Source organism: Ascaphus truei, chromosome 13, assembly GCF_040206685.1.
Source record: "Ascaphus truei isolate aAscTru1 chromosome 13, aAscTru1.hap1, whole genome shotgun sequence".
NCBI classification, from domain to species: Eukaryota; Metazoa; Chordata; class Amphibia; order Anura; family Ascaphidae; genus Ascaphus; species Ascaphus truei.
In genome coordinates, this window is record NC_134495.1 from 19,613,222 (window position 1) to 19,635,385 (window position 22,164).

At 53.0% G+C, this 22,164-nt stretch overlaps 1 protein-coding gene across 3 annotated transcripts in view; it reads right to left on the minus strand.

Moving 5' to 3' along the window:
• Nucleotides 1–13,676: 13,676 nt before the first annotated feature.
• ACACB (acetyl-CoA carboxylase beta) overlaps nt 13,677–22,164 on the minus strand; it is an 83,853-nt gene continuing 75,365 nt past the window's right edge. For all 3 annotated transcript variants that reach the window (XM_075568783.1, XM_075568781.1, XM_075568784.1), the window contains 8 exons: nt 21,967–22,063; nt 21,596–21,692; nt 20,319–20,454; nt 19,270–19,560; nt 18,836–18,990; nt 18,382–18,552; nt 17,172–17,308; nt 13,677–14,968 (listed from right to left, as the gene is read on the minus strand). In XM_075568783.1, coding sequence (XP_075424898.1) covers nt 14,842–14,968; nt 17,172–17,308; nt 18,382–18,552; nt 18,836–18,990; nt 19,270–19,560; nt 20,319–20,454; nt 21,596–21,692; nt 21,967–22,063 — 1,211 coding nt within the window. In that variant the 3' untranslated portion in view covers nt 13,677–14,841. The remainder of the gene's footprint in view (nt 14,969–17,171; nt 17,309–18,381; nt 18,553–18,835; nt 18,991–19,269; nt 19,561–20,318; nt 20,455–21,595; nt 21,693–21,966; nt 22,064–22,164) is intronic.

Consider the following 22,164-nt stretch of genomic DNA (forward strand, 5'->3'; position numbering starts at 1 on the left):
CTTCTCCTCGTGGACCTAGCAAGTCTTCGGTGTTTGTGGAGTCACTCCCTCCATGTTGAGATGGCGCGCTGGTGTTTACACTGAAGAGGCTCCTTACGTAGTCTTCAGTGCGTTGGATTGGATCCTCTGAGGCTATCCGTCTGTACGGTTGCTCCCCGCCGTCCTGTCTCGTAGCTGCTTCTAAGACTTCGGCTTGGGCTATGGCGGCAACGGCGTCCTCTTCTTTGCTTAAAGCTTCTAGATCCGCATCTAATTCGGCCTTTCTACGTGCAGCGGCGGCGGCATTGGCGGCGGCAGCGGTGGCTTTGGCGGCGGCAGCAGCGGCGTCATTGGCCGCGGCGTCATTGGCAGCGGCGGCGTTCTGCTCCTCTTCTTTTATGCGCGCTCTTTCTGCCTTTATGGCTGCCTCTCTCCGACCATATTCGGCCCTGGCACGTGCGGCCTCTGCGGCGGCTCGCGCCTTGGTAGCGTTTGTGCTTGCGCTGGACGCCTTAGATTGCGCTGATCTTGCTGACCTTGATGAGTGCCTGGATGTGCTTGAGCGCTGCGATGCAGTCTCCAAGAGCTCTTTTATCTCGCTTTGGGTGTCTGCGATGGCGTTTCGCACGCGGATGTCACGTGTCAAGTCAATATTGTGCTGTAAGTCCCTTTCTTGTAGGCTTTCGCCGGTATTAGCCCTGGCCAAGTAAGTGACGTATGCCTCTGACAGCCCTTGGTAGCATAAGTGGTCTATCTTTAATTGGATTATTGCCTGCTCGAGCTGTTGTACAGAATTGCCAGCGGCCAGCGGCGACATTGCGTATCCCAAGTGTGGTTGTGTTCCAGGCCAACTCTAATTTAGAGCGGTGCGCCTCAATGTCAGTCTCGTATTTTTCGCGGGCCTTTTGTGTCAGTGTGACTGTCCGTTTGGGTCTGCCTGCGCCTGTTGCAGTTGCGCAGCGGTCTATGTGTCTGAGTGATCACTCTCCTGTGTGATATCTGGTGAGGCTCTGAGTTCTGCCGTGCTGTAGGTGTGTGTAGGCCTTTACCCAGTGCGTGTGGCGTGCGGTCTTTTACCTGTGTCAGCGATGGGCGACTGTCTCAGATGATGCCGAGCGGTGTCCTGCAGCGTTCAGTGTTGGGGTAGCTGTACTCACAGGTGTCCGGCTCTGACCCGTGTCCTGGCGGGTGTCTGGTAGAGTGGCCCTTGATGGCGCTAGCCGTGGGGACGTGCGCAGGGGTAGGTGAGATGGTAATCCCTCACTATGGAGCTGTGCAGAGGGTGAACTCAGACAGAGGAAGGCAATCAAGTTTTGTGTAAGCTGCACTGTCTGTTTACAAAGCTGCTGCCTTGTGTGCAAGGTTGTTTGCTGGCTGTGTGCAGGCTTTTGCTGTAGAAGGTCTGTGCTTTTATTAGCAATGTAAAGCTGCTCGCTTGTCTTTGCATAAAGTAGTAGTTGTTTGCTGTATAGAGGCTGGTGGCTCTGTGTAGCAGTATGCTTGTACAGTGGTGGTGAGAGACTGCTGTTTATTTGCTGTGTAAGCTGCTTGCTTGTTTCTTTAGCATAAAGGCTGTGGGTAGCAGCTCCTCTGTGTGTGTCCCCAAAGCACACAGTCCTTGTTCTACTATTCTGAAGCCAGGGTCACGTGTGATGTGTGAATTGCCCCAGATAGCATTAACTCAGCTCCCTTTCCAAATCTCTCCAAGTCCTATAATATTTCCTTCACTTTATTGGAAAAAGCAGCAGAATACAGGTACTTGTGAATGGTGTGTAGTAGTGATTTGTAGTTAGAAACAGGTAGAAAAAGATGGCCTTGCCATAGGAGAGTAACAGAGATGCGTGCTGTACTCATTGTCTGCAGGGTGGAAAAGGAAGTGAGGAGCAATGTGGGTAAAAGGAATAGTCTTGGGACAGACTATCTCTGAACAAAACAGGGGGGAGGGCAGACTAGCCCATACTGGTAAGGATCTCAGAGGCTGCAGTAGCAACTCACTGATTACATGCCCAGAGGCAAGAAATGCAACATTGTTACATATCACACAGGCACAGTGTGTGTGTGCAAACTCCATGCAGCTGAAATAAGAACTGACAGGCAGAAGCTGCAAAGGGAAGAGGGGGGTGAAACAGGGATGTGATTCTTGTTCCATGACAGATTGAAATCAATAAAACAACCGTTCACTATCCGGTGCATATACCAGTGTACTCACAGCATCGCATCCATCAGTCTTTTAACTGAAGTGGCGGAGTTATTTATGGCTGTAATCAGCAGATCACCACAGACTGAAATCAGCAAACCTGTCAGTGTACTCAGCGCATCGCATCAATTGATCTTGTAACTGGAGCCGGAATCACACTGCACTAAATGATTGCCGTGTGTTGTACTTTAAGCAGCAACCACGTTTTCCGTTTTCCGATAACCATGAATTTGAATAGATCATCGCGATATAACCACTTTGCGATATGCCAGGTATGTAGTCCGTCTGCCCCCGAATCACAAGGGTCCGTCCCCTACTGCACACGCGCTGCTTTAATTCCTGCGCGTGGGCACTAGGTTCCATCCTTTACTGCACAGGCGCAGTAGCCGGCCACTTTCCGATATGCCAGGTATGTAGTCCGTCTGCGCCTGAATCACACGGGTCCATCTTCTAGTGCGCAAGCGCTACATTTATTCCTGCACATGCATCTACTGCGCACGCCCGAATTTTAATCTCGTGAATACGCAGAACGGGACCTATACTACTGCGCAGGCGTGACTCAGGCGTGACTTTCTGTTCCTGCGTATGCGCAGAACGGGGCCTATGTTATTGCGCATGCGCGACTTTCGATTCCTGCGCATGCGCAGAACGGGCCTATGCTGCTGCGCAAGCGCGACTTTCAATTCCTGCGCATGCGCAGAACGGCTTACAGTACTGCGCATGCGCGACTTTCGATTCCTGCGCATGCGCAGAACGGGCTAACTGTACTGCGCATGCGCGATTTTCGGTTCCTGCGCATGCGCAGAACGGGCTTACTGTACTGCGCATGCGCGACTTTCGATTTCCGCGCATGCGCAGAACGGTGCCTATGCTGCTGCGCATACGTGACTTTCGATTCCTGCGCATGCGCAGAACAGGACCTATGCTACTGCGCATGCACGACTTTCAATGTTTGCGCATGCGCAGTAACAGGTCCCGTTCTGCGCATGCGCAGGAATCGAAAGTCGCGCCTGCGCAGTAGTATAGGTCCGTTCTGCGCATTCACGAGATTAAAATTTGAGCGTGCGCAGTAGATGCATGTGCAGGAATACATGTAGCGCTTGCGCACTAGAAGACGGATCCGTGTGATTCGGGCGCAGACGGACTACATACCTGGCATATCGGAAAGTGGTTATATCGCGATGATCTATTCAAATTCATGGTTATCGGAAAACGTGGTTGCTGCTTAAAGTACAACAACACACGGCAATCATTTAGTGCAGTGTGATTCCGGCTCCAGTTACAAGATCAATTGATGCGATGCGCTGAGTACACTGACAGGTTTGCTGATTTCAGTCTGTGGCGATCTGCTGATTACAGCCATAAATAACTCCGCCACTTCAGTTAAAAGACTGATGCATGCGATGCTGTGAGTACACTGGTATATGCACCGGATAGTGAACGGTTGTTTTATTGATTTCAATCTGTGGCGATCTAAATACTTATAGTGAAAGAGTTGTGCTCTAAAATACTTGGATCTGTACCTTAATGCTATTGCTATGTGAGCTTGTGGTAGTATTTACCTTGATTTATGCACACGTGTATTATGTGGACGGAGGGGAGCTAAGTTTCAGCTCTAGCCTCGCTCGTTGGCGCATGCGCGGGCCGACGGGGCAAGGGGTTGTCTTGCGCTTTTTCTCGTCGTGGCTCGCGGGGAGGAGTTTTTTCCCCCTGGGAGTCTCGATTGGTGCTGCCATGGAGTGGGGGTTCCTCCTGAGCCTAGCGTTTTCGGCGCATGCGCGATACAAGCGATTTTCATTGGTTAATATGGATAGATGACGTCATTTGTTTGCCGCCAAAAACGGCAGTCAGCTGTATTTAAATGTTGTGTATATCGTGTGAGGCTCTTCTTGATAAAGTGCATAACCTGCACGAAACGCGTAGGAGGCTCACAACCCTCTTTTTTATGGCTTGTCATTAAATAATTTTTCTGCCAGACCTGCTCTCTCTCACCTTTTTGCTGTGCACTGCACACACACTGCATTGGATGCGATCTAAATACTTGGCTGCTGATTATAATCTTAAACAGATTTGCTACCATTCAGGGCAAGTGGGAATATGGCCTTTGGTGAACAGAAATAGTAATGCTATGCGCTGATTACGCGGATATATGCGCTGCATTTGCATTGAACTGCCTTATATGTTTGAAATAACTTTGTGGTATTTAATCACGCTGTCATTATTGGGGACACTGTCCTTAGTGTATGTGAAGCGGTGATGCCTTTAAGCACTGCCCAAATATTAAGACTCCCCTGCATGACAGTTTTATACACTACTAGCTGATATAACTGGCGTTGCCCGGGATTTAATTTTCCCGCTCCCCCCCTCTCTCTCCCCATCCCCCTCCCCCTCTCTCCCCCCATTCCCCTCCCTTTCTCTCCCCCTATCCCCCTCCCTCTCTCTCCAAACATCCCCCTGTCACCCCCATTCCCCTCTCACCCCCCTCTCTCTTTGTCCCCTGTTCATGTCAATCCGGTTCCCCCCTTCACAGCTCTGATTTCTCCCCTCCCTCTCTCTCCCCATTCCCCTCCCTCTCTCTCCCCATCCCCCTCCCTCTCTGTCCCCATTCCCCTCTCACCCCCCCTCTCTCTTTGTCCCCCGTTCATGTCAATCCGGTCCCCCCTTCACATAAATGCGTCCCCTTCACAGCTCCGATTTCCCCCCCCCTTCACCGCTCCGATTTCCCCCCCCTTCAGCGCTCCGATTTCTCCTCCCCTTCACCGCTCCGATTTCCTCCCCCCTTCACCGCTCCGATTTCCCCCCCCCTTCACAGCTCCGATTTCCCCCCCCCTTCACAGCTCTGATTTCCCACCCCCCCTTCACAGCTCCGATTTCCCCCCCTTCACATCTCCGATTTCCCCCCCTTCACATCTCCGATTTCCCCCCCCTTCACAGCTCCGATTTCCCCCCCCTTTACAACTCCGATTCCCCCCCTTTCCAGCTCCGATTTCCCCCCCTTTTACTGCTCTGATTTCCCCCCCCCTTTACAGCTCCGATTTCCCCCCCCTTTACAGCACCGATTTCCCCCCCCTTCACAGCTCCGATTTCCTGCCCCTTTACAGCTCCGATTTCCCCCCCCTTCACAGCTCCGATTTCCCCCCCCCTTTACAGCTCCGATTTCCCCCCCCTTCACAGCTCCGATTCCCCCCCTTCACAGCTCCGATTTCCCCCCCCTTCACAGCTCAGATTTCCCCCCCCCTTCACAGCTCAGATTTCCCTCCTCCCCCCTCCCTCCTTCCCCCCCCTGTTACCAGCTCAGATTCCCCCCCAGGTGACCGCTCCGGTCCCACTGAGGTCCCTCAGTACATATATAAAATACCCCAAACCCCCCCCCAACACATATAAAATACCACCCCAATACATAGAGAAATCCGACTTACCTTGGGGATGATCACAGGTCAGGCCGGTGGCTGCAGGGGGGGGGATGCCGGTAGCCGCGGGGGGAGGGGCGATGCTGCGGTGGGGGGGGGGTGGGTGACGGTGCCCCGATGCTGTGAGGGGTGGCGGTGCTGGGCCGGTGGCCACAGGGGGAGGGTGCCGGTGGCCGCAGGGGGAGGGGCGATGCTGCGGTGGGGTGTTGGCGGTGCCCCCGATGCTGTGAGGGGTGGCGGTGCTGGGCCGGTGGCTGCAGGGGGGTGCTCCGATGGGGAGGGGGGGGTGGCGGTGCTCTGATGCGGGGGGGGGTGGCGGTGCTCTGATGCAAGGGGGGGTGGCGGTGCTCTGATGCGGGGGGGTGGCGGTGCTCTGATCTGCCCCCCCTTCACAGCTACGATTCCCCCCCTTCACAGCTACGATTTCCCCCCCTTCACAGCTCTGATCCCCCCCCTTCACAGCTCCGATTCCCCCCCTTCACAGCTCCGATTCCCCCCCTTCACAGCTCCGATTTCCCCCCCTTCACAGCTCCGATTTCCCCCCTTCACAGCTCCGATTTCCCCCCCCCTCCCCAGCTCCGATTTCCCCCCCCTCCCCAGCTCCGATCCCCCCCACCCTCCCCAGCTCCGATTCCCCCCCCCAGCTCCGATTTTCCCCCCCAGCTCCGATTTCCCCCCCAGCTCCGATTTCCCACCCCCCAGCTCCGATTTCCCCTCCCCTCCCCAGCTCCGATTTCCCCTCCCCAGCTCCGATTTCCCCCCCCTCCCCAGCTCCGATTTCCCCCCCCTCCCCAGCTCCGATTTCCCCCCCCTCCCCAGCTCCGATTTCCCCCCCCCTCCCCAGCTCCGATTTCCCCCCCCTCCCCAGCTCCGATTTCCCCCCCCCCTCCCCAGCTCCGATTTCCCCCCCCCCTCCCCAGCTCCGATTTCCCCGCCCCCCTCCCCAGCTCCGATTTCCCCGCCCCCCTCCCCAGCTCCGATTTCCCCCCCCCAGCTCCGATTTCCCCCCCCCTCCCCAGCTCCGATTTCCCCCCCCTCCCCAGCTCCGATTTCCCCCCCCCTCCCCAGCTCCGATTTCCCCCCCCCTCCCCAGCTCCGATTTCCGATTTCCCCCCCCCCTCCCCAGCTCCGATTTCCCCCCCCCCTCCCCAGCTCCGATTTCCCCGCCCCCCTCCCCAGCTCCGATTTCCCCCCCCCAGCTCCGATTTCCCCCCCCCAGCTCCGATTTCCCCCCCCCCTCCCCAGCTCTGATTTCCCCCCCCTCCCCAGCTCTGATTTCCCCCCCCTCCCCAGCTCCGATTTCCCCCCCCCTCCCCAGCTCCGATTTCCCCCCCCTCCCCAGCTCCGATTTCCCCCCCCCTCCCCAGCTCCGATTTCCCCCCCCCTCCCCAGCTCCGATTTCCCCCCCTCCTCCCCAGCTCCAATTTCCCCCCCCCTCCCCAGCTCCGATTTCCCCCCCTCCCCAGCTCCGATTTCCCCCCCCCTCCCCAGCTCTGATTTCCCCCCCCCTCCCCAGCTCCGATTTCCCCCCCCCTCCCCAGCTCCGATTTCCCCCCCTCCTCCCCAGCTCCGATTTCCCCCCCTCCTCCCCAGCTCCGATTTCCCCCCCCCTCCCCAGCTCCGATTTCCCCCCCCCCTCCCCAGCTCCGATTTCCCCCCCCCTCCCCAGCTCCGATTTCCCCCCCCCCTCCCAATCTCCGATTTCCCCCCCCCTCCCCAGCTCCGATTTCCCCCCCCCCTCCCCAGCTCCGATTTCCCCCCCCCCTCCCCAGCTCCGATTTCCCCCCCTCCTCCCCAGCTCCGATTTCCCCCCCCCTCCCCAGCTCCGATTTCCCCCCCCCCTCCCCAGCTCCGATTTCCCCCCCCCTCCCCAGCTCCGATTTCCCCCCCCCCTCCCCAGCTCCGATTTCCCCCCCCCCTCCCCAGCTCCGATTTCCCCCCCCCTCCCCAGCTCCGATTTCCCCCCCCCTCCCCAGCTCCGATTTCCCCGCCCCCCTCCCCAGCTCCAATTTCCCCCCCCCAGCTCCAATTTCCCCCCCCCAGCTCCGATTTCCCCCCCCCTCCCCAGCTCCGATTTCCCCCCCCTCCCCAGCTCCGATTTCCCCCCCCCTCCCCAGCTCCGATTTCCCCCCCCCTCCCCAGCTCCGATTTCCCCCCCCCTCCCCAGCTCCGATTTCCCCCCCCCCTCCCCAGCTCCGATTTCCCCCCCCCCTCCCCAGCTCCGATTCCCCCCCCCCTCCCCAGCTCCGATTCCCCCCCCCCTCCCCAGCTCCGATTCCCCCCCCCCCCTCCCCAGCTCCGATTTCCCCCCCCCCCTTCCCAGCTCCGATTTCCCCCCCCCTCCCCAGCTCCGATTTCCCCCCCCTCCCCAGCTCCGATTTCCCCCCCTCCTCCCCAGCTCCGATTTCCCCCCCTCCTCCCCAGCTCCGATTTCCCCCCCTCCTCCCCAGCTCCGATTTCCCCCCCTCCTCCCCAGCTCCGATTTCCCCCCCTCCTCCCCAGCTCCGATTTCCCCCCCCTCCCCAGCTCCGATTTCCCCCCCCTCCCCAGCTCCGATTTCCCCCCCCTCCCCAGCTCCGATTTCCCCCCCTCCTCCCCAGCTCCGATTTCCCCCCCCCCTCCCCAGCTCCGATTTCCCCCCCCCCTCCCCAGCTCCGATTTCCCCCCCTCCCCAGCTCTGATTTCCCCCCCCTCCCCAGCTCCGATTTCCCCCCCCCTCCCCAGCTCCGATTTCCCCCCCCCTCCCCAGCTCCGATTTCCCCCCCCCTCCCCAGCTCCGATTCCCCCCCCCCCCTCCCCAGCTCCGATTTCCCCCCCCCCTCCCCAGCTCCGATTTCCCCCCCCCTCCCCAGCTCCGATTTCCCCCCCCCCTCCCCAGCTCCGATTTCCCCCCCCCTCCCCAGCTCCGATTTCCCCCCCCCTCCCCAGCTCCGATTTCCCCCCCCCTCCCCAGCTCCGATTTCCCCCCCCCTCCCCAGCTCCGATTTCCCCCCCCCTCCCCAGCTCCGATTTCCCCCCCCCTCCCCAGCTCCGATTTCCCCCCCCCTCCCCAGCTCCGATTTCCCCGCCCCCCTCCCCAGCTCCAATTTCCCCCCCCCAGCTCCAATTTCCCCCCCCCCAGCTCCGATTTCCCCCCCCCTCCCCAGCTCTGATTTCCCCCCCCTCCCCAGCTCCGATTTCCCCCCCCCTCCCCAGCTCCGATTTCCCCCCCCCTCCCCAGCTCCGATTTCCCCCCCCCTCCCCAGCTCCGATTTCCCCCCCCCTCCCCAGCTCCGATTTCCCCCCCCCCCTCCCCAGATCCGATTTCCCCCCCCCCCTCCCCAGATCCGATTTCCCCCCCCCCCTCCCCAGATCCGATTTCCCCCCCCCCCTCCCCAGATCCGATTTCCCCCCCCCCCTCCCCAGATCCGATTTCCCCCCCCCTCCCCAGCTCCGATTTCCCCCCCCTCCCCAGCTCCGATTTCCCCCCCCCTCCCCAGCTCCGATTTCCCCCCCCCCTCCCCAGCTCCGATTTCCCCCCCCCTCCCCAGCTCCGATTTCCCCCCCCCCTCCCCAGCTCCGATTTCCCCCCCCCCCTCCCCAGCTCCGATTTCCCCCCCCCCTCCCCAGCTCTGATTTCCCCCCCCCCTCCCCAGCTCCGATTTCCCCCCCCCTCCCCAGCTCCGATTTCCCCCCCCCCTCCCCAGCTCCGATTTCCCCCCCCCCTCCCCAGCTCCGATTTCCCCCCCCCTCCCCAGCTCCGATTTCCCCCCCCCTCCCCAGCTCCGATTTCCCCCCCCTCTCCCCAGCTCCGATTTCCCCCCCCTTTCCCCAGCTCTGATTTCCCCCCCCTCTCTCCAGCTCCGATTTCCCCCCCCTCTCCCAAGCTCCGATTTCCCCCCCTCTCCCCAGCTCCGATTTCCCCCCCCTCTCCCCAGCTCCGATTTCCCCCCCCTCTCCCCAGCTCCGATTTCCCCCCCCTCTCCCCAGCTCCGATTTCCCCCCCCTCCCCAGCTCCGATTTCCCCCCCTCCCCAGCTCTGATTCCCCCCCTCCCCAGCTCCGATTCCCCCCCCAGCTCCGATTTCCCCACCCCAGCTCCGATTTCCCCCCCCCAGCTCCGATTTCCACCCCCCAGCTCCGATTTCCCCCCCCCAGCTCCGATTTCCCCCCCCCAGCTCCGATTTCCCCCCGCAGCTCCGATTCCCCCCCCTCCCCTCCACAGCTCAGATTTCCCCCCCTCCCCTCCACAGCTCCGATTTCCCCCCTCCCCTCCACAGCTCTGATTTCCCCCCCTCCCCTCCACAGCTCCGATTTCCCCCCCCTCCCCAGCTCCGATTTCCCCCCCTCCCCTCCACAGCTCCGATTTCCCCCCCTCCACAGCTCCGATTTCCCCCCCTCCACAGCTCCGATTTCCCCCCCCTCCCCAGCTCCGATTTCCCCCCCTCCCCTCCACAGCTCCGATTTCCCCCCCTCCCCCTCCTCCCTTTCTCCTCCCCCCTCCCCCGTTACCAGCTCAGATTCCCCCCAGTTGACGGCTCCGGTCCCACTGAGGTCCCTCAGTACATATATCAAATACCCCATCCCGTCCCCCCCAATACATATATAAAATACCCCAACCACCCCCCCAATACATATATAAAATACCCCAAATCCCCCCAATACATATATAAAATGCCCCAACACATATAAAATACACCCCTGAGGCTGCGGTGGGGGGGTGGCGGTGCCCTGATGCTGTAAGGGGGGTGGCGGTGCTGGGCAAGTTGCTACAGGGGGGTGGGGGTGTGTGCTCCGATGGGAGGGGTGGGACAGGCCGGTGGCTGGGGGGGGGGTTGGGTGGCGGTGGTCTGATGCGTGGGGGGGGGGGGTTGGGTGGCGGTGGTCTGATGCGGGGGGGGGGGTGGCGGTGCTGGGCCGGTGGCTGCGGGGGGGGAGGGGCCGTGCTCCGATGCTCAGCAGTTGCCACCGGCCCCGCTGCAGGCACCTTTCTCACCATGCTGCTCCCGTGCCTCCCTTTCACACTGGGCAGCATTTTTTTTTACATTAACTGGCCAATGACAGCGAGAGGTGTGGCCGGCCGGCAGCCAATGAGCGCACACAAACCCACAGGCCAATCACAGGGGGCACAAACATACAGAATCATTTCTTCACACATATATATATATATATATATTCATGAATTATGGAGAAGTATATGGCTACATTTAAGCTAAAGTGATCAGACCATGTTGATGCACACTCATTGAGTGGTGTGCATCTGTAACACATTTGCAGGTCATTTTGTTTCAATTTATATCGCTGCTACATTTCTGGAGAAGTCTCCCTTATAGTATCTGTAGCTGTGAGATATTTTAAGCCAATACCAAGGCTTCGTTTTCTGACTGTTTGCTATTCACTCTATAGCGATATCTACAATTTAATCAATATACTGCTGCTAGGTATGAGTATACATACACTTTTCTAAAAGGTAACATTGAACCAGCACTCTAAGATTGAGGTTACCATATACATACTACCTGTGTGGTACAACAGCGCACCCAGCTAGCTGTTTTATTATTTTTCTATACGAGTTTGTCCGGTCCTCACCACCGCGGTTTAATATTCTCACACTGTAAATAATGTACACATTATGAGTCACGTATATATGTTAATCAAATTTGATTCTTTTTTTATTACCCCCCCCCATAGAGGTAGTTATCATGACCGGTCTCTTATTGGTCCTAATATAGCCCATGGTAGATATTTACCTTCTGAATAAGACACCAATACCAGGTTTGTTTAAGTCTTTTAATAGTTTGAGTGCAGCATTTGGGGACCTTTTCTCTGATCTTCTCTGATCAGACTCTGCAGTTGGAAAATAGCAATCTGATGGTAGTCTGGGACATTCGACTCCGCTGGTGATTTACCACGACCTCGCCGCAGGTACACCGCCATTTATCAGCGCAGCGGAGCACCACCTAATGGCTGGAGGAGAAATTGTCAGACCCTGCGTTTCTCTCTGCATCCGGCAAAACCGGGAGATAGAAGAAGACAGGTGGGATGACCTGATGTCCCAGTTTAGCCTGGACAGTCACAATTTTTAGGACTCTGTCCTGACTTTTTCGGCTGCTGTCCTGGTTTTCTGGATCCCTGGCGAACGCCAACTGCGCATGCGTGATCAGCAATTGACGGCTGCTCGTGCGCATACGTGACCGGCAAGCTTCGATCGCACATGAGTAACCAGTAAACGACTTTGCAGGCGTGACATTTTGTCCCAGTTTTTGCCGGGACAAATATGGTTACCCTAGCCAGGAGGTGGGTAGGGAGAGATCTGAGGGAGGTGTGAGAGGGACAGGGGGTGGTGTGAGAGGGACTGGGGGTGGTGTGAGAGGGATTCTCTCTGCCCTCCCTGGTCTGTCTCTGCCCTCCCTGGTCGGTCTCTGCCATGGACAAAAGAAACAGTATAATGACATTCAAGTAGCAATATGTAAATATTTCACGAAAGGCAAATAAAGAATTTTAATTAATATTGTTTTTCATTTTTCACTATAAAAGGGCGGTGTGGTCTCTCCCCCTCCCCCCTGGATTTCTCCCCCCCCCCCCCATGAGAGAGAACCTGTTGCTAAAAATGTTGAATCCCACCACTAGAAGGGGGGTGGATCGTGGATAGCTCCCAGCAGAGGTGGTCGGGGCTAATACAGCAAGATAATTGAAATATGCTTGGGACAGACATAAGGCTGAATCATAAATATGAAAGGAAGCCAAAGATCAGATTGGTTCTGAGGTTTCACAGCGGATAGGAGAATGGGCAGACACAGGGGCCAAGCGCTTCTTATCTGCCGTCACATTCTGCGTTACAATGATTGTAGAAATGATTGGGATTAAGTACCTGTTAAATTGTACACTTAACTCACTTAGAAGACTTCTGGAGGCGGCAATGGAAAACATCCTGGTAATTTGAGACTGGAGACTAAAAAAAGGGTTGGGTGACATTTTAGGGGCGAAAGTTTCTAAAATCCCAAAATCCAACAACATTCCTAGAAAGTCCCCACCGAGGCCAGGATTCACTAAGCCGCAATGCAGTGTCTACACCACGACCCGGCCGTGGACTGCCATTCAACTGCAGCCAACGGCAGATCGGGGAGAGGCGAGAATACCCCACATCCGGCTTCTGAAATCTCAGCCAAAGCGCTTTCCATGGATGTGTAACAGGAGAGGGGCGCAGGAAGGTCGTAGGAGGGAAAGGATGACATGCATCGACTGCTACATTCAAATGAGTTTACATTTGACTTTAAAGGTGATTTGACTGTACGGCTGCGCTTATAATGCCGGCGACAGCGACGTTGCGTCAAAACAAATGCATCGTCGTCGCTTATAATGGACGGAGCGACACCGCTACCAAAATTCTGGTAGTCAGTGGAATTTTTGGAGAGACTGGCTTGTAGCCAGTCACATGTGGAGACAACCAGGGAGCTTCTCCGCCCCTCTGCCTTCCCCATTGCTATATCCAAAATATAAATTACAACTTTCGCGACGGGTAAGGGAGCTAAATTGCATTGATTAAGCAAATGATTTTTGCTGGCGCTTTGGCAAGTGTAGGGGTTGGAATATAGTTACATAGTAAATGAGGTTGAAAAAAGACTTCCGTCCATCAAGTTCAACCTATGCTAAATTTAGACAACAGATACTTTATCCTATATCTATACTTACTTATTGATCCATTAAGGGGAAAAATTAATTCCTTCCTGACTCCAAGAATTGGCAATCGGATGAATTCCTGGATCAACATCCTTTCCGTGTATACTTATTTGGTATATCCCTGTATACCTTTCCCATCTAAAAAGATGTCCAACCTTTTTTTGAACAAATCTATTGTATCACACAGAATACATTATTGCCACATAGCGCTACATTCTGTCCTTTACAAATGTCCTCAAATGTAACTTGTATATAGATTACTAATCTAAGAAAGTTACTGCAACTTTCCTTTTACAAGAAGATATATGCTGACCTGTATACAGCCGTTTTCTATTTAAAATAAAAAAATGGAAGTAAAAATGCAAAAGTTCACATCAACCCTTCGGCGGTTTTCTTTTAATCTTAAGAAATCAGACACTCCACAAACTCTGGTGTTTGTCAGTAATGAATTTATCAGCAGTTATGCAGCAGATCAAGACAAAATTATGCATTTAGGCACATTTCTGTAAAAATAGGCTGTGTTAAAAAGTGTGTTTATTTTTTTTTTCAACTGCAATTCCTTTTTCGATGAAAAGTACTCGCGGGAAAGCAGGTAAGAATTTCGTTAAATCTACGCACACAGGTAGAAACTCTGTTTTGGCTCTAAGGACCCTGAGATTCTGGTGCATACAAAGTGTTAGCTCTGATGCCGAATTGGTACGGCTCGTGAACATAACACATGAACGGTGAATACTGCTATATCCATTGAAACACAAAGACAGTTATTATCAGCAAGCAATTGAAGGCTCTTTATAGATTCCCAGAATAAAGGGCTGTAGCAGTGCACACGGCTAACCTGAAGCGTGTTTCCCGACAGCTACACCGAATTCAGACGTGTCCACAGTCCATGTATAATATGGCGCACTGCAGGCTGGATTGTAGGATAGAGCACAGAGCTGTAACTGGGGCAGCTTTTCTCTCACATTTTCTGCCAATAGCTTCATCTGCTAAACACACAACGCGCCCTTAACCCTTATGCTGCCAAAAAGGGTTAACGAGTTAAAAAGCCCTAGGATCAGAAGGTAAAGACCAACACGTGCGTGTGTAGAAGGTCCTCTTAACTCGTCGACAACGGGCAAACAGTAAAAGAAAATCAAGTGCGGATGACATGTCGGCACCCCAAAGACAACCATTAGATCAAAGCACATAAAAAAAAAGTAGTGGTACTGTGATTGAATGCAGGACAGCATGCTCCTAGTAGGCTACTCGTTGCCAATAGGTAAAAAGCGGGTGATGACGGCAAACAAAACGGGAGGAAATCCTGTGAAAAAGATCTGTTTATTCCGTAAAAAAAGCGAGGCTCTATAACTACGGAAACAAACACCGGTATGTTGCCACCAACGTAGGATGCGGCCTGAGAATGAGACACGAGTATTGTTTTTGGTTGGTTTCTTTATTGCAAGGCACGTATTGGCTTGGTTTCCTAGCTGGACAGTGGTTGTGGAGGCACCTGGGTGGGTGGCAGGAACAGAGTGGTTTGTGCTAATCAAAGTCTGTCACTAGAAGCCCCGGGGGGGGGGAGTGCTTGGTTCTGTCCCTGGTTCTGTCCCTCTTGTCGTCAGCTGGAAGGGGGGTTGTCCATGGTTGTTAACATCTTGGCGAGTTGGGCTCTCTGTACTGGGGTGATCTGCTGGGTCATGTGGACAATGCAGTCCATGGCCACTTCAGGGTTGGCTTGAACCAATCTGTGGAAGGAGTCAGGAGGGAGGGATTGTTAATGAGGCGTTCACAAACTTCCCAGGTCATAAGAATGCGACAAAAGTTCCAACGTACTAAGCAGTAATTCTCAACCTTTTTTGAGCACCCCTGAAGGGCACTATAGCTTATCCACTTCTTACACACTCGTACATTCACACCCTTTTACTCAACACACACTGCACATTTATCCCCGTGTCATTCACACCACATTGTAACCCACCCCCCCAACACAACTTCCCCAGCCCTCACCTCTCACCCACCTTCCGATACACCTAAAACATGTCAGCTGCTCAGTGGGGGAGTCTTGCGCTGTCTAGAGATGGAGAGGCGCCTCTCTCTCTCCTCTGTGCCGGGCTGAGAGGGGAGAGGCGAGCCACAGCCTCTACGTCTCCAGGCAGCGCGAGACACGCCCGCTGAGCAGGCAGCGGAGTGTTTCTATCTGGGGCCGCAGCATACTTAGCAGAGACTGGTTGAGAAACACTGGTATAAAGTATGCGGGTTTATGCTACACAAATAATGTTTTTTTTTGGCATCAAAAAGAAGCTCCACAAATTGCAGCTACAGAATGCTACAAGTGTCCAAATCAAACATTCATTTAGTTCTGATGCTTATAACAAAAGTTTAGTAGAAACTCCATGCGCTGGATATATTGGAACCACAGCCAAAAAGTACAAAGGGATCCCAAAGACACAAGTAATAGTTTCATTTATCAGCACTGCTGATGGTAGACCATTCATTTTGGTCTTGATACCCTACTCAGGGGTACGCAAACTGGGGGACACGCCCCTCAGGGGGGTGGGAAGGCACAAGATTTTCCCGGAAGGGGGGCGCGGTGGTTACAGAGGACTTGCGCACTTCCCCATGGCATTTAAATGAAATGCTGAGGGATCGCGAGAGGCCTCTGCAACTTCCCTGGTCTGCAGCGGCAACTGACGCTGCTGGGTCACGTGATGTCATGTTGCCATGACCCCACAGCGTCATTTGACGCTGGAGACGAGGTAAGGAGGGCGGCGCGAGCAGGCAGGTGGAAAAGTTTGCGCAACCCCTGCTCTAAGTTCTGGGTGAAATATCTCTTCTTTTACTATTATATGTGCCGTCCACCATGTGTCTGAGATTGGAGTCCAATTTAAAGGAACGGCGCTGAACTCTCCTCCAGCACGGGAAAGACATCTTCACAGCATATAGAATAGGGGCCGTAAGTAAGACCCTCAATGTAGTGTGTACGTTGAGTGGCTTCAAAGTTTATAATGGCACTGGGCTTTTCATTTCATGTTCCAGGGAAAAGATCTAAAATATATATTTTAATGAGTTACTCACTCTGAATCAATAACATATAAATAGAAGTGTAACAGTGCGAGAACCAGGCGCAACCCAGGAAAGGGTCTCAAAAAAGCCCCACTTGTGGTGCATTCCCTTAGGTGTCCCCGTTTGTGTTGATAGGTGGAGTGAGTAGCTATTTTAAGTTTGAAAAGGAGAACAGTGTCAGATTTTCCAAACACATTCCTTCTGGACTCCAGTAAAATCGGGTTTCTCCCTGTACCAGGAATAGATTTGAATCTGTTCATTATCTCCTCTCATACCCTACTAAGAAGACAGCCAATGTAATTCTAAACACACACACAGAGTTTCTATAGCTACAATTTATTTCTGGTCATCTGTCTTCAGTTTGTCGCTAGTGAAACCTGGTCCCCGATCATCTCTACAATGTTAAATTTCCCTAGTAATATATAGCTCTGTGTTAACCCAAGATATATTTGTAATTCGTTATCATCCCCCAACCTCTTCCAAAATAGAATAATCATGGTGTGGACAGTCTTTACAACATATCCTTCGAACCCAAATTACCAGAGTTGGACGTATAATGGCGATGGGTGCAGATAACCACTACTTTTTCATTTACGGAGTACCCTTACCATTTATTTTAATGAGAGATTAACGGTGCCACGTATATTTTAGGGAGCTTCTCTGCTTTTCTAGGCATATATAAATACAGCCTAAAATATGGTCACAATAGTTTCCTCTCAATGTTAAATACACAGAATCTCTTGAAGTCCGACACAGTAGCAGTACTTTTTTTTAAGTCACTTCCTCTATTGCATTTTGCAAACGGTCTCTCTCGCATCTTTGGTCCTGCTCTTGTACTCCTGAATAGTCGCCGAGAGGGCCCAGTGTTGCCGACTGATCACTCACCCCCGGATGTGTTTCAGGGCATAGTCTTTCTTCAGATATTTGATGTTCTCCCGGATGGCAGATCGAGCTCCGTCCTCCTCCTGCAAGTGCTTCTCCAGCCACTCCACCACCACCTGGTTATTGTCCCACAGGTAGGCCTGCAAGAGGAGAAGACAAGAGGTGGATCCAGCCCTTGTGGTACCATCTGGCTCGGCCCCAGATGGGTGATGGAACGGGGAGCAGGAGCAGCCTTTTGTGGATAACACAGGCTCCTAAAAATGGAGAATCAATGCCAGCGCCATGTGACCGTCACCACTGTATGACTCCGATACCTATAATTATATCCTGTTCTTGCAATCTGACGTCATTAGCAACGTTCAAGTTAGTTATCCGAAATGTAAAAACCTTCCAACGACTAATTACACTGCATCTGTCCAAAAAGGACTACATTCCACATTTTCATAGCAATTATTCAACGGAACCATTGAAAATTATTATTATTTTACCTGATCCGGGGGGGTCCCTCTAAACTCATCCGTGGTCCCCCCGACCTCCGGGGTCTCCCCGGTTCAGGCCAAAATAAATAAAATATTCACCAAGCAGTGTGAATTTCTGCTTCCATCCCAGTGGGATTTCCCTGAAGATCGCTCGCCACGGGTGGAACTTGTAGCAGTTCTATGCTAAAATAGCGAGCCCTCTGGCTGGAGGACAAGTTGCCGGATCAACCGTATTCAAATCTATGTATATATTTATTAATACTATAAAAGTAGTATCAGGTACTGCACACCAAGGTTGTTATAAAGACGAATAAAAATAGAGAGGTTCTCAGGTGTTCCAGAGAAGACAAGAAGCCACCGGTCACTTAATAGCAGTTGTTGGGTAACCCTGATGAAGGCCCTTCAAGGTCGAAACGCTGCCCTTGTTATGCAATCCAATACGTTCTTTGCGGATTATGAATTCAATTTGGCGTGCCTGGAGATCTCGCCAACTATATTTATTTACTATAGCATGAAATCATACACGCTGCGTTAGCATCCAGCGATTTAGAACCAGGATAAAACGAGCAGAGTCAAAACGAGAACACAGAGAGGGAGGGATTACCCGTCCTAAAAAGGACTCGAGACGGCAGGTTAATCTGAAACAAGCAGCTCCGGCGCCAGAGGCGACGCGGCAAAGGGTTTACAGACGTGAAATAAACAGAACAGGGTGTAGCAATATAGTATTTTCGCACCTTGACTGCCCCCTCTGTCTCCATAAACCAGCGGCGAAGCATGGACTGGATGTGGATGTCGCTGAGTTCCCGGTTGGCGTGAAGGATCTCTCTTTTCACACCTTCTTCCAGGAGGAGGCGTCGGAGTCTCCAGTACAGGATGGTCCGTGAGTCCTTCCACTCCAGGATATCCTGAGGTTACAGTGGGAATACATATTTCAAATATATACACAGAAACTAACGATCCATCAACTACGTTTGAATTATTTCCAATGCAAAATTATTTTAATTAAATCAACCAGTTCCCACGTCAAATTATACTAATTTTATTGATTATTTTATGGATGTCTTACCTAATATTTTAAGTAAAATAGTTTATTAGCAACATAACATTTCTTTGTATTGACTTTATTTTTTTTTAAGACTTTTCAAAGGAAAGAAAGAGATAAAGTGAAGGGTATCGGGGTCACGTAACTGTAATGACGCCTTTCTCCTGCATCCTCCCCGGGGTATCGTGCAGGTCAGCGAAGCACACAGCCACTTGGTGATAGATTGGAAACAGCAGCTCCTCTCTGGCTTTCAGCTTCTTCTCCAGCACCTTACGTTCCGACTCTGGCAGCTCCGGTGTACCTGGGAGGGCGAGAAGAAGCTAATCTGTCGGAGTCTTTGCGGTAAACCTTTGAAGTGGGAGTCCCTGGCTTGAGGCCTAGAAGCTGGGTCCTGCTAGCAGGTGGTAAAGCTCTTTCAGTGCCTGTGTTCGTACAGTGTGTGTCAACATGCTGGTCTTTGACGTGGGAGAGCCCAATTTGAAGCTTCAGTGAGGAATCTCACCACGCTGCAGCCTCTCTGATGCACGCAAATTGCTCCCTCCCCCTCACAGCTCTGGAGTCTGGTGGTCTCCACACTCACCCAGCTGTTCCGCGAGCTGAGCGTACACGGCGTCGATTCGCCGCATCGTCTTGATCAGGTCTTTCCTGCGGAAGCGGATCTCCACCGTGCCCTCGGCTTCCAGGACTCCTCCCCTGCTATCCTTGTCTGCGTAGAGCTCCATGTAGAGGGGGTTAATTGAGGCATCAATTACGACCCACGATCCTCCTCTCAGCTCGGCATGGGGTGGGATGTACACCAGGACCGGCTGCTTGAACACTCTCATGCTGTCCACAATGTAGGCCCCGAACTTCAGCACCTGGTCGTACATGTCTGCAACAGAGCAGGGAGACCCATCATGCCTGGACCGTACTGTGTCTCAAGGGTGCAGGGTTCAAGTCCTCTCAACTGCCAGAAGGGCCAACAATGCATTGTTCCTCGTACTATGGTCCACTTATTGTGACTGTCACATAATGGTGGGTGGAAGAGATCGGACTTACTACCCATCAAGTCTTTTCATCCTACCTCTAGGTCACCCAGTGCCACCATGACGAAGGAATACCCAGTCTGTCTCTCCTACCTCTAGGTCACCCAGTGCCACCATGACGAAGGAATATCCAGTCTGTCTCTCCTACCTCTAGGTCACCCAGTGCCACCATGACGAAGGAATATCCAGTCTGTCTCTCCTACCTCTAGGTCACCCAGTGCCACCATGACGAAGGAATACCCAGTCTGTCCCTCCCATCCCAGGATAACACAGAAACATGAATTTAGGGTTATTTGAGCCTGTCCCTCAGACTGCATGGAGGGTGAACGTTACAAAGCACCATCAGCCCTTAAGAGTCCATCACTCATGCAGCATGGGGAGTACATTCACAGAATGTACTCATAGCCCATCCCACTGCAGGGTGACAAAGTGACACCGAGGGAAGAAACCTACGTCCCCTTTGACTGTCCCTTCTGCCACAGGGTGACCGAATCTCATCTGTCCCACTGGTTCGGCCTCTTGTACTATAAATTGGTCAGTACCCCAGCTGCCGTCAGCCCGGGTGCAGTGATAAGGTTGCCCCCCCCCGGATTCTGAGTCTCACCTTTCATACCGCCGGAGAATCCTCTCCAGTTTGCAAAGATAATCAGGGGCAGCCGTTCCCGGTTAAAGTCCTTCATCACTTGGGACGTTTTAAAAGCGGAGTCTGGGAACCAGACCTGCCCGGCCTGCTGAATGATCTGAGAGAGACATTACCTGATATTAGGATCTGTTAAGTAAAAGGGCCGTACATATACATATTTATATAAAACACGATGATATCAGAAACAACAGGTACTGCCACAGAAGCAGCAGGTATACTGGCGTGCGCACATATAACCAAATCATCAAAACACCATACATCACCCAAAGCAACGGTTCAGAAGAATGGATGCAGCACACCAGAGATGTTGCAAAAAGGAAAGTATACTCTAGTCACAAACAGGAACACACACACACACACACACACACACACACATCAAATTGGAGAACTCGCCCAAGCAAGTAAGGATGTGGCCTTCGTATGAATATCAACAAGAACAAAGTGATGTTCGACAAATGCGTCAACTCTGCAAACAGTGGTATAAATGGGATAGAACTAGTAGTGGAAGACTAGGTCTACCTTGGCTGACCAGTAACAACGGGTGGGAACCGTTTGAATGGTGAATAAGGATGGGATGGAGCGCATTTGGAAGAAACAAGACAATATTTCAAGGGCACCGTCCACGGTGCCTCAAGAAGAAAGTTTTCTGTGTATCCTAGCTGCGCTCACGTATGGATGTGACACTTGGACCCTAAATGTGAAGATAATTCAGAAGCTTCAGAAAACACAAACAAGTTCAGAGAGATGCATGCTGAGTAAAAGAATGGAAAAAGAATGAATGGGTTTGAAACCAAACAAAAAAGTCTGTGACATCATCCCAAGGGTTAAGAAAGGAAAATGGCGGTTGGGCCAGACATATCACAAGAAGAACTGACAATCGTTGGACAAAGATGGCACTCGACTTGATTCCAAGAGAGATAAAAAGACCAAGATGACGAGCAAAAGTTAGATGGGAGGATGAAATCAGAAAATGTGATGGAGCGACGTGGAGAAGAGACTGCAACCGCAGTACCTGGGAGATCCTTGGGGAGGCGTTATCCAGCAGTGGGGTAAAGGCCATAAAGAGGGGAGACCGGGGCTTAAGATGATAGATAGATATACTGTATATACACACACACACACGACTTTCATGGTAAATTCCCATTTGCAGACACCATCTTAACACAGAGATTAAATCGTTGAACCGTTGCTTAATGTCATAATGGATGACACACACACACCTCGGGGGGAAAACGCACCTTGGCTTCAGAATCCAGGTTGGCCGGGTCGGCGGGAACAGCCATTTCCACAGTCCGGGTTTCCACGGCGATTACACCCACTGGTATTCCTCCCAGCCTGCAACAGGGCACACATCGCCTGTTACTATCGCACAGCCGTGCCTAGGAGTCACTGCGTGAGGATTGCGTTAGCAGAAGCTGGTTCCAATCCCAGCGCCAGGAAAATGTGGGCAAAATACGGAAATATTCTATATACAGAGCTACATATACTGCAGTGCCTCCTTATATACTCATTATTAACCCGCTCGCTGCCAGGGGAGCCAGCTAAGCATTGTCCCTCTGAGAGAAAATAATTTAAAAGGAGCACCCTTTCTGGTTCTCTGTGGCATTACCGGGCTCTGCCCACGATGACGGTCTGTGCCCAACGGGACATGATCTCCATGAAGCTGCCGTGGTCGAAGAATCCGCTTTGCCATGACCCTTTGATGGCTGTGGAGGGAAGAAACAGGACAGGGGTTTGTTCCAAACTGTAGTAGCTTGGCAGTTTTCGCTGGAGCTTCTGGTGGTTAAGGAAGCAGCTCCTCCAACTT